At 46.1% G+C, this 12,562-nt stretch overlaps 1 protein-coding gene across 2 annotated transcripts in view; it reads right to left on the minus strand.

Annotated features, from left to right (window-relative positions):
* Window positions 1-1,215: 1,215 nt before the first annotated feature.
* Window positions 1,216-12,562, minus strand: part of GTF2E1 (general transcription factor IIE subunit 1) — a 55,428-nt gene continuing 44,081 nt past the window's right edge. For both annotated transcript variants that reach the window (XM_068417404.1, XM_068417403.1), the window contains exons 3-5: window positions 11,929-12,130; window positions 6,099-6,346; window positions 1,216-2,724 (exon numbers count right to left, since the gene is read on the minus strand). In XM_068417404.1, the coding sequence (XP_068273505.1) occupies window positions 2,294-2,724; window positions 6,099-6,346; window positions 11,929-12,130 (881 nt within the window). In that variant the 3' untranslated portion in view covers window positions 1,216-2,293. The remainder of the gene's footprint in view (window positions 2,725-6,098; window positions 6,347-11,928; window positions 12,131-12,562) is intronic.

Raw genomic sequence — 12,562 nt, forward strand, 5'->3', positions numbered from 1 at the left:
CTCAAGCAGTGCTTGTCACGACAGGGCAGCAGCAGCCATCCCTTCCGAGAGCCAGAAGCTGCTAGAGAGGGCAGGGAACAATGACGGCGTCTGCTCACGTATCCTGACCTCGGCGTGGGGGGAGGCGGAAGGCATGTCCCCCAACCACCGCACCGACCCCCTCACGTGCAGGACGTGCCTTGTTGAATGACAAAGATCACAACCGCCGGACAAACCACAATGAAATGTGTTTATTAAGTAAAACCACTACTTGATAGATGATTATGCTGGATGTAGATACAATATCAGTGCTTTTACAGTAAACCCCAGTATTTCTTTACTTAAGCTTTAACAAACCTACAGTCTGATTCTGCAGGCTAAAAGCGCAGTATGAACTACTGGTGAGTTATGAGCACGAGCAGTTGTACTCTATTCATTATTAGCTCTCAGTTGCTGTCTTTGGCTCCTCGTAAACCCACCTGCTTTTCTCCAGTGCTAACCTTGAATTCAACCAGATTAAATCTAGACAGAATTGGTACTGCACTTTTTTTTTCTGTCCGCTGATCACTGAACCTGACTTATCAGCTCTGTGGCTTCACATTTAGAAGCTTGGTACCAGATCCTGGAAGTCTGTCTACACAAGAGTACCTCTTTAACTAGCAATATGATGTCTGTGAGACATCCTCCATCAGCCTATGCTTCCCTCGAGGAAGGAGGAAAGGAACGGAACTGCTGATCAAAAAGGGCCTCCCACAGCACCAGTCTAATGAAACGTCCTTCCTGGAAGTGCAGGAGATTCCAGGAGGCATTCAAGGAAGCTCTGGTGAGGAGAAACAATGCACAGTAGTGATATACATGGGATTTCGAATAGCCCTTCCCTCAAAGGAGAGCCTCATATTGTTTTGTTCTCTTGAATCGAGTAAATCAAAATGATAAGTGAACATTTCCAACTAGGCACATGACAAACTGGAAGACGACAATGGGGAGAAGTTTCTGTTTGTTTATTCCTCTTCAAAATGACTTAAAAGCAAATTTAAAACACTACTTAAAAAAAGATGGGGTTCAAAGTATTAAGAAGCTGAAAGTAAAACCACAAAGGAGGCATTACAAGGTTAGCAGAACATAGAAAGCATAGTTAGTATAAAACAGATTTACAGTCTCAGTGAACAGCAAATTCATGCTGCCCATGTAAATAGAACAGCACGTAATACTGCCCCTACCCTCTGGAACACAAAATTCTTTTATCATTTTATTTTATTGCAGTACTGGATAGGAAAACACAACAATTCTCAAAACCAACATTTTCACCTGGAAGAGAAAAACATTAAAAATATGATATTGCTCTGTAGGCACTGATAAATGTCTTTCTATGGTAAAAGAGTGTGCCCAAGCAGAATGCAAAATTGCATAATTCCTCTTAAAATGATACAGCCCTGGTGTGACTGCAGATCAAAACCAGCTATGCTATTTCTCTGGCACTGCCTGGCTGCGGCCCTGCCCACTACGAACCGTCGGCAACACTGGAGCTTGGACAGGGCCAGGCAGATGCGACAGGCAGCAATACTGGAAAATGAAGGTATCTCTCCTGATAAGTCAGAGCGCTCTGACAGCTCAGATCCACGGAGGGCTTTCGTTACACTGACAAAGAGGGACTGTGTGTGCTTGCCAAGGCTTTCACTCTGCATGTTTCAGGTTACACCTGACCTGGAGGTGCTGAGACCTAGTAAGGAGCGAACAGGAGCAAGAAAAGGTTGCTGCCCACAGGGCTGCTTACAAATAACCACTCTGGTGGCCAGTGGCTGCTGGCAGGAGGTCACCTACAAGCCCTGCCCAAGCTTGCCGTCAGCAGACGAGTGCTTCCCTCTCCTCTCCCCTCACTGAGCACAGGCAGCTGTAATGCTACTTACACCCTCCTCTGCAGAGCACTCTGATCAGACCACGGAGCACTCACACCCTCTGAGGGCAGGGATGTGGACTTCACTAGGATCTGCAACAAAAATCAACTCAGAGCGATCGGGGGGAGGCAGCTGCTGGGGCCTTGGAAAGGGTTAAAGCTGTGCCTGTGTGGGGCACCCTGAAGCAGATTTTTACCTTGCAAGCACCTTCATTTCTGAGACTTGTCCTCCCCTCCCTGTTTTGGCACACGCAGCCTTCCTGCTCCCCCTCTCTGGTGGGCAAGATGCCTGAGATTAGCAGTCCCGAGCCCCAGTGTCCCTGTGCGCAGGGGAGGAAAGATGCCCTTCAGTCTTCTCTTGTACTAGGGAGTCTCTGGCTTAAAAAGTCACTTTTTAAAAAATGCCATGGCAGGAAGCAGTTAATCAAACATATCCTCAAACATGCGTCGCCCCATGGCTATGTAAACCTCTTTCTCTTCCGGTGTCATCTGGGCCACCAGCTCCGGGCGCTGGCTCACTTGGCTGTAAGAGTGCGGACGCCCAGCCACTGTGACAGTGGGGTCCTCTGCCACCACCTCAAACTCTTCATCCTCCTCCTCGTCCTCCAGCCCATATGTTGTGGTGGCCATGGCGGGAGGGCGGGGAGGGGATTCCTCCTCTGACTCGCTCGTCTCGCTCTCAGAATCACTAGCGTTGGCACCGGAGAGAGGAGCGGCACCTCCGATGGTGACCGTTGAAGCAGAAGGTGTCTTCTTCTCGTGGATAAGCAGGGCACGCATCACCTCCTCATTATCATCCAGAGCTGCCCGGCTCTCCTCACGCTCCTGGAAGGCATCCAGATCGCGGCCCCCTGCAAAGAGACACAAGGGAATGACTGTTTCCTCACAGGGATCTAGATGACAGCCCTGAAGGCTTAATCTGGACCCGTATCAATTACTGCCACCGAGTACGCTTGGCCAAGTCACATCCTTTCTCTATGGCAGCTCCTCCTCTCCCTTAAAAGACAAAGAGTTATGTTTTTTCTCATAACAGCAGAGCAAGTACTGACATTAAGTCAGAGCTGGGAGGCCTGGAGTCACTGTGGCTCCCAGCTGGGAGCCTCAGTCAGGAGCACAAAGCAAGAGAAGACAAGAAAAGCATGGTGGGCAGGCACCTGGAAAAGACCCTCCAGGGAGATGCCCAACTCAGGCACCCCTCAGCTGGGCTGATGCCCTTTCCTCTCTGTGGAGCAGAAAGCAGTCCTTGGGACCTAAATCTGGGCTTCCAAATACTCAGACTATGCACCCAATGATCACCCTTGTCAGAGACACAGATACCCAGACTATGCACCTAATGCTGACACTTGTCTGAGTTACAGATACCCACATTATGCACCTAATGATGCCTGTCAGAAATACAGCAAGTATCTCAGTGCTGCTTCACGGGTGAACAAGCACAGGCTGTTCCCTTTTTGCCCCTTTGTTTCCAGGTTGTATGCCCACAGCCTGGAAGACTTGTGGCGATGATGAAGACCATGGGGTGTTGCTGGCACAGACCATAAACATAGAACCAAAACCAGGCCCTGCCCTGTCGAGCTCCCCCATTTAAAAGGATTAAGATGGAGCAGCAGATGAATCCAGGCAGAGAGGGAGTATGCAGAAACCATGTGTTATAACACAACATTCGAAGTAGCTGTGCCTGGTAAGCTCAGGGGTGCACTTATCAGGCAGGAAGGGGAAAAGCTCATTACTGGAACATGGTGGTAGCGAGCAGGATGTATCTCGTGAAGCAGATGCAGCTTACAGCCTGGGGCCAAGCTGCGCAGCGCGGCGTGGAAGGCTGCCTTAGAACAGCTCCTGCTCTCCAAGCTGAAACGCAGCCCGGCCAGTCTCTCTGGCTCCCCACCTGGACCTCTTATTTGAAGGGGATTGCAGTTTCCCAGCTGACAGATACCCGGCCTGTGGTCCTCTTTCGGTAAGCTTGGCTGTAGAATAGCTGGGAGGATTTGACACAGCTTGGGCAGATGGGGTGTCTGCAGCTCATGGATTCAAAAGGTAAAATTCTGTTCAAAAAGTGGCATTCTGCAGAAAACCTCCTAATCCTACAGCTAATGAGAGGACTGTGAGTCCACCCAGCACCAATAAACCTACAGGCAGTATGGAAAAAAAAGAAAAACACCCAGAACAAAAAATGAAATACAGAGAACCTTCTGTAAAAACAAGGCCTAAAAAGTATGACAGACAGGCAAACTTTCTCTCTTGCGCCTAAAGATGCTGCCTATGAACAATGGCTGGAGCTGAGGTGACAGCATTCTGCCTTCATACATTGATGTCACTTGCCTGCTTCTCCAAGACCTGGACCCTGATGGTTTCTGCATAACATCCAGGCAGTTGGCACCCAAGCCTTTCCCCCAGGGTCAAAAATGCACTGGTGACCTTTTTCAACTTGAGATGAAAAAAACGGTGAGAAACAGGTGAACTAAGGAAGTTAGTTCTGCATTTAGCACTAAAAGCCACGGGGGTTTGTGGTCACTCCTCTCCTGTGGTAAAATAAAGGCCAAAAGACCTACCCCTAACTTCACTGGACTCAGGTTTTTATGGTAAATGAAGTTGTAGTAATGGGTGGTGGCTGCAACTACTATTACTAACGCATTGGCAAAACTCTTGAAAGAAAGGAGGAATGAAGGTGGTGGGTGGGCAGCCTTCTGCTCAGCTTGTTGCTTGTGACTGTAGAACATTAGAGGCTATGGGAGAGCATCTCTGTGAGAAAACATCGCAGCCCGTCGCATTGAGAGCTGTGAAGCAGCCACAGCCTGGGGCAGCTCCACAAAGTCTAACTTTGTGACTCAGGAGTGGGGCTGTCTCTTGCTTGCGAGAACTGTTCCTGCCAGATCCAAGCAGTGAATCTTTCCTGTCAACGGTCCCAAGTTTCCTTCCTCCTTGTTTACGTCATCCAAGAGCTACAGAAATGTGTTGCCGCAGCCATTTCAGGCTATTTCCACAAGTCCCCTCTTCAGTCACCAGTAGTGGTGGAGGTTAAGCAGTGATGTCATCGTGCTGTAAGCAGATATACTCCCCCTCCATGTCCTTCAGTGGCATCTGAGAAACATTTATGCTGGGTACACCAAAAGTCATCTCAAGGAGCCAATTCAAAACTACAGGTGAATTGAATGTCTAGCAGAAAAATGGGGTGAGAACTCACCATGGCTGGTGAGTAACAACAACATCTGCTACAGACTGCAGGAGGAGGTTGTTTCAATCACCTCACTTTGTTTAATCTATTTGGAAAAAGTTTTGGGATCCGTATGCTTGAAAGGCATTACATGCAAACAAGACCATTAAATATCTTCTGACTATTATTTCACATCCATTTTCTTCACTTCTACACCTACATACTCCACTCCTCTCCTGAGCATTGCACTGGTTCCAGGGTCTCACACTTAGACATGCGGTGCCCTTTTGCTACCTTCTCTTCCTAGGGCATCCCCAGTTCCATTCTATACTCCTCAAATGACTTGGAAGGTTGTATCTATTGATTCACTCTTGTAAAAATCATAGGTGGTCTGTATTTCCTACTTTTAGTGTGCAAGCTTAAATAGCACACTTACCAAAGCAGAATGTTCCTACTAGTGGTTACAAGACCTTGACTATTGTCTATGGACAACCTGACCTCAAACTGAATGAAAATAAAAGCAAAGATAATGAGAAACAAACAGAAAGCAATAAAGACTCACCTGCCATGGTGACAGACCTTCCTATTGTACTTCCAGAAGCTTTATTTCTGACATATTCTTCATATAAACCACATTTTGAAAAACAATTGGCAAGAAGGTGGTTGGGAGCACAAAAACACTGCTGGTAGATTTGGTAGGCTTCAGAGTGACTGAATGTTAATAAATGTTATTTTTCAGCAGTGACCTATTAGGGGGGGCAGCTTTCTAGATGAAAGACCTTCGTCCAAAAGCAATAAACTCTCCAGGCGGAAGACGTAACAGATAGTTAACATTTTAGGAGCACAATTTTGTTGGTAATCAGCTTTACTGACCTAGATTTCAATCCTGGATCTAATAAACCAGGATTTTTTTACATCTACCTACACACAGGTGCTTTGCACAGCAGAGGGGAGCAGACAAAATCTGGAGCGTAGGGAGCAGCAGCTGTACACACACAGGGGAACATATTTTTAACAGCACTCTAAAAGCATCACATAAGCAGAGCAGTACTTCTGCTCTGTGAATTTTCTTACCATCTTTGATTTCATCAGGGTCATAAGCCCCCTGCACCGTGCTCTCCCGTAGCCAAATCGGTCTCTCTCTGGCCGGCTTTCCTTCACTTGCAGACCGGTTAAGATCCTCCTGGTCCTCCATGCTGATGACAACATTCTGGGTATACAAGTCCTCATACGATGGTCCTTTTGTACTCCATGCTTCCCGATGGTGTCCACCGGCGAGGCCAGCTGCTGTCCCTGACCCAGTACCAGCTGCACGCTCCTTGCTACATAGAAGTCAGAGAGAAAAAAGCAGAGCACTCAGAACGAGCCCTTCCTCAGCCAGCATTGCAACACTTCAACTACGATTAGTTATCTCCCATGACCTGCACTGAGAAGTTTCATTCTGATTTCTAACACATGGTGCCAGGAATTTCTACACTAGTTTGCTGTTTGGGGAACTTGGGGGTCTCTAATGGGAAACCCTACATGAGGCCATGGCAACTTCCACAACAGACACTGAAGAGAAGAGACAGCACTTCAGGCTGCTGATGCACTCATGTAAAAACAAACATAAAATCCCAGAATACCCTGAAATAAAAGTCACAGCAGCAAAACACAGTTGAACAGTAATTTGGGAAAGTCTCTTTTTGGCCTTTTCACAGCAACCCTATACTGCATTAAAAAAAAGCACTAAAGTTTAAACAAGTCACATGATAGGCCCAGAGACCCAGCGTGCTCAGATCTGTGAACCATTACCGACCATAGGACTTGTGAAAGAGTTAAGTCACCATAAAAACCACAGCTCAAACCTTTGCTTGAATTGTGAGAGATGATGCCCATGCTAAGTCACACCTCCTGTGTAACAAGACCTGTACTATCCACAGACACAGCCTTGGGAGGACTGTCAAGTCCAGGCAGAAAAGAAAGATGAGAGAGCACCTTCAAACCAGAGGACTAGGGCTGGGCAAAGGGCTTTGTGTGATGATGGTGTGTGGGAGGAGGTAAGACAGAACTGTCTTCATCATGGAAAAGCTGGAGAAAGAAAGGTGATGATGGATGCGAAGGGTCCGACAGCCAAAGCCTCGCCCTCTGTTTTCTGAGGAGCTGCAGCCAGCACATCTTCCTCCAGGGTCCCTTCTAGCTCAGGAGACCGATGGAGAAAAGAAACATTCCTGCTTGGATCTGACAGGAAGAGGACATCAGGTGGAGTATTTTCTGCACAGGGATGGCAATGAGCCTAAAATACTCTCTGGCCTGTGCTGCTACATATGCGTTGATCAGGGAATGGAAACTCACTGCTCTCTGGGTGGGGAAAGCCAAACGTGACCGTTCCTCTACTTCAAAATCATATTTTATCTTCTCAGAGAAACAGATCCACTGCAGACTGCACCCATCCCCGCCATATAATTTCAGTCATCTGATTGCCAGTGGTTACCTACGGCTTTTCACGGATAACAGCCCTGCCTGGGACTCCTCCTCTTGTCCAGAGCAAATCCACCAACGATACTCAGTGTCCCTGCTCTGCTGCCAGCTGAGCTGAGAGAAGTTGTCAGTGAGCACGGTTCAGCCACTGCTATCTACTCAACGACCTTTCCTCCAACTGAGAAGCTTAAAATAAGTTTGCAGCTGGAGAAGACCTGAGTAATACCCATTTTTTTTAATTCCACAAGGACTTAACCACTGCTTGATGAGCTAATTCTGCTGGATTTTTAGGGGTAAACAGTGAGGGGAAAATACGCAGGTAGGTGACCACCTGTCTTCCCCAGGTAAAAAATATTGCTGTGTTCAGCTACTCACAGCCTCCCAACAGTGAGTTTGCTGGGGTGTGTTAGGAAAATACTTCACAGCATCCGTTTTAGCATGTGTCCACACACTAACTGGTTCTCTCCTGCAGCCAGCCCCGCTAGGAGAGCTTCACAGCAGCCTCGGATTTTGGGGCAGAAGACTCATGCACATGTAGTGCTTATATAACCTAAGGAACTGCACAGAGACCGTTTTCCCAGTGCATTATTTCAAGGGTTGGTACCTTTCAGCTCTCCAAGACAGGCACCACTCTGCTTCCCACACAACAGAAATCTCTAACTAGCGTTTCCCTGACGATTTTATGTAATCCGCTTTCCTCACAAGATACACAATGCAGCTCTCCCTCAAGCTCTCCCTCCCCACGACTGCAGCGTGACAGCTAAATACTCAGGAGTGCCAGGAACTGCCTAATAATACTTTTGCACAGAGGTCCCTCTAAGTGTGCCTGAAACGGGACTTTTTTCCTACGCGGTATTATTTAGCAGCAAGACACTTATTCCATGACGTCAGAAACGTTTCAAAAATGAAGGTAACAACTCTAAGAGACACCTACAGTATGAATTACTTTAAACCAGCTACTGCAATGTCCCACACTTAGGTGGAACCATCTAGACACTTTCTGTCTGCTTTCAGACCTTGGTGAGCTTTGCAAACGTGCCTCAATTTACCTCCTTGTTTGTGGAACCGCATCTTCAGCAACACTGTTGGTAGGAGTCAGCAACCTCAAGACTACGTGACCAGGGGAATACACCTTACTGCCAGAAGAGATCTCACTGTTCAGCAACCCTGTTCCGAAGTGCAGGATTAAACACCATGGATCAGGCACCAGCAAAAGGCCAGATGCGTGAGCTGCCTTACGGGCAGCACAGAGCAGATGGAAGGAGTGCACTCCTAAATCTCTCTCTCTCTCTGATCCAAGATTTGCTTTCCCCCACCTAGGTCTAGACTTTGCAGGGCCATCCTGCTGCAACAGATGCACTCGACCCCTTAACCAAACCAGCAGCAGTTTGGTAACGGCTCCAAAGCAGGTAAAGGCCTGAGCCATAACTGGGCCAAGAACTCCTCTCGTTTCAATCCATTCTCTGAAAACCCACAAAGGAGCATGAGCTTGGAACACCAATCGTGTGATTAACACATGAATAGTGGGTGGCTTTTCCAAGGCTCATTTATCAAGGAACAAAGAAAGTTGCAGGTACAAGGAGTCTCGTGCATACCTTTCTCATCATGTGTAATTTGACTACGAGCCCAACCCTTTATTCCATAAATATGACAGCCTAAGTGAGCCTTCTTTGAGCTGTCCCTGCTAGGCAGAGTGGCTGCATGGTGGTGATCTCCCCTTGAGCTGGGACACCTCTCAAGGTCTTTCCTCAAGGCACAGAGACCTTTGACCAACAGCAGATCTTTGATTAAGTGACTGACAGCATGCTGAATTAATACTAATGAAACATTATTGATCCATGGAGCTATTAAATATTATTATAAACTTTGTATAGATAATTCCATTAGACATAAACCATTGACCAAGTCTGAGACTAAGACTGGATCTAGCTGCACCTAAACTCCATCAGGAGGTTAGAAAGCAAGGGGGTCTGTTCTGAACCTCATGACTCAACGAGAGGGTCTTCATTACCCTTCTGCGTCTCCGGTCTCTGTGTGAATCATTCTAACTCGAGTCTAACTCCATGCAGTAATTAATCAAGTGTTGAAATATATTGGTACTTCTCTCTTTTGAGTGAGGTGCATTCTGCTCATTTGTGACAAACCGGCGTAGTTGGCAGGACCCTAAATCAGGATTTGCAACACCTGCAACCAGGAACTGCTCAGGCGGTGGCACTTAGTGGCCCAGATGTGGCTACATTTGCTGTTACCCATCAGTTGTTTTACCCTGATGGAAATCCCTTCATGAGTGGTTAGCTGCCTTTGAAGGTGACATAAATAATCCCTGACATAGCTGAGGTATGGCCCACAGAAACCACACCGTGCAATGGGGAAACAACTTGAAATTTTCATCTCAATCCTGCCCAGACTATTAAGAAAAGGTCTTGCATAATGGGGATAAATCATTTTGTGCTGTGTTTGAAATAAAACCTTTTTTCACCTAGCTGCTGTTAAGAGCTTCAACTTCACAGCAGATAACCCATGGTCCTTGATAGCATGACCACAAAAAATTAATTCTGTGAAGATTTTTGTTGTATAAAATCATGCTATTTTAACATAAGAAAATGGAGGGGATATTAAAATCCATCTGTTTTAGAAAACCACAGAGAAGGGCTTAGGTAAAACAGGTTTATTTCACAACCCGTGGGGCTAATTCATGCTCTGCTGAGATTAAGAAAATTAATGGCCTCCTAGAAAGATATAAACGAAGATCTGCCCAGTTTCCCACAGCAGGTGAATAACAGTTATGCAATGTCAGTGTGGTCGCTTAGAGCTGTAACTCTGCTGAAAGCACATGAAGTTGTCTGTGTCGGTGCAGAAAGAAGATCCAGGCACTTTGTGGCCTTTTCTGTTTGTTTCAGAATCATCAAATGTCAGTTTTATCAATGATTTCAGACACTCCAGACTCCATAAAAACAGAGAAAATAAATAACCCGGGGTTTGGCACTTTAAAAAAAAAATCTCACAGAAGCGCTTTCATGCAATTAGCTGCTTTGAATTAATAAGAGTTAATAAATAATTAAATCCTTGTATGTGATGAAGCAAGTTGTGTTCAAATAAGCACTTAAAAAGCTGCCTATTTATTTTGTCATTCCTTGCACAGAGTAATTAATCATTTACAGTTTTTTTTAAGTATTTAAGAGTCAAGTAAGTGGGTGCTGCTACTTAACCATGGGACTGCACCAGGCTTCTGCTGTGATAATTTTGCGTGCACTGAAGGGGAAGACTGAGAAATGGCTCTCTTTTTGGTGGGGTTATCCCAGTTCTACTACCCAAACTACAGAAAAGGGTTTTTAAAGCAAAGTCTAGGGATTCAGCTTGGGCTTAAAGGCCTTAAAGACTCCCTGTATCACCAAAGACATGGTGAGTGACCTTGGAAAAAATCTCTTCCCCTCTGCTTCTGTTTTTCTATCAGAATGATGAGGAAAATTAGCTACCTTCTTGGCTAGATAAAAGGACTATGAATAGACAAGGATTTTTTTATTATATTAATTAGAAACTGTCTAGCATGAATATACAAGGAACATTCTCTCTCAAGGTTAGCCTGAGAGAAAAAGAGTATCCTGCTTGCTCTCCCATAACTAAAGCCAGGCACCCCAAGGCACTATGGGAATGCTTCTCCTTGTGGTACATTCCCCTCCCCATGAGTTTAATTAATTTTTTTAAACAGAGAAGTGCATCACATTTCACCACAGCTGACAGAACTGACAAGCTCCCCACATCTTTCTGCATTATTTAAACATCATCTGTTTTCGTACAGCTAGGAATGTTCTGAAAGAAAGTGTCATTTCCCATGGGTAGGAACATTTTAAAAGAGTTTTTGACTATCACATGGTCTCCTCCTGAAAAGAAGAGGTGTGTAACAAGTAGGAGAAAATCAGAAGAAAAAAAAATACCCTTATTACAAGTAATGTCTTTGAACTAGAACGTTGTTATATGTGGATTTGAAATGCAAAATGTAGAATGCAGATAGTTTAGTTTCAAAAGCTGGGTAGAAGCAAAAGGAATAGATGAAAGAGACAAGTGTTTGAGAGAAAGAAAGCAGTATAGATGGCACCTTCAGAGCTTTGCCAAACGGCTGCAGTTTGTGTTCCTGAAATACTGGGGCAAGGGCTTGTATACATACCAGCTGCAGCACAGCAAGCAGCAGGTAATTTGAGTACCCCACTCCACAGAAAACCACATGCAGGAGGCTGACCAGAAGAACAGTAATCTGCCTGGTTCAGTAAAAATGGTTGTGGTCCTTTGTCTCCTTATAAACCACACATTCCTTGGGGAATCTGTCAGTTGCTTGCATAGCTGGTGCTGCAAGCAGAGGCTGCACAAGGTTTGGGAAAGCCTCCCAGAGCAGACAAACGCACTACAAGGAAGCAGCACAGTGAGAGAAGACCGGGCTCGTTCCCACCTCTGCTTCAGGGCAGGAATCTCTGTGGGTTCTGGCTCGAGGATTTCATACGCTAAGTTAACGTCTTCCGTCTCACGAAGCAGCGCATAGATGGGCTCAATCTGCTCATTAAATCTTGCCACGAGCGTCCTTGCGTCCTTTTTGGGCATCGCCGACTCGTCTTCTTCCACTTCAGTCTCACAGAAAGTACAGCGGAAAGTTCCTAAAACGAAAAAAGTTGCTAAGCATTGGAAGGAACGCAGCAGGCCTGGATCTTTGTGCAGCCTAACAGCGGTGCTTTGCCGTTTTCTTAGCTTGATGCTAAATAGCTTTTCTCCCCCTGACAATCCCTTCCCACACACAGTGTACCTGGCTATTATTTAAGCAGACAACAAAGCAAGCATTTTGATGGCATCCAGCGATACCCAGTTGGGTACAGTTTCTCGCTCTGAAAAGCCCAGATGGGCTGCAGTACCTCTACTGAGACATCTCCTCATCTCACTCCCTCCTTCTTGCTGCACATTTGAAATGTCAGCTACGACCGGGCTGTGATAAAAAGCTTCACAATATAATCTTAGGAGTTCAAATATCGTTTGTTTCAGGTGCTTGCACTGGTACCTCCCAGGCCACACGAACAGGCTAATTTCACAATGAA

This window comes from Nyctibius grandis, chromosome 23, assembly GCF_013368605.1.
Source record: "Nyctibius grandis isolate bNycGra1 chromosome 23, bNycGra1.pri, whole genome shotgun sequence".
NCBI lineage: Eukaryota > Metazoa > Chordata > Aves > Nyctibiiformes > Nyctibiidae > Nyctibius > Nyctibius grandis.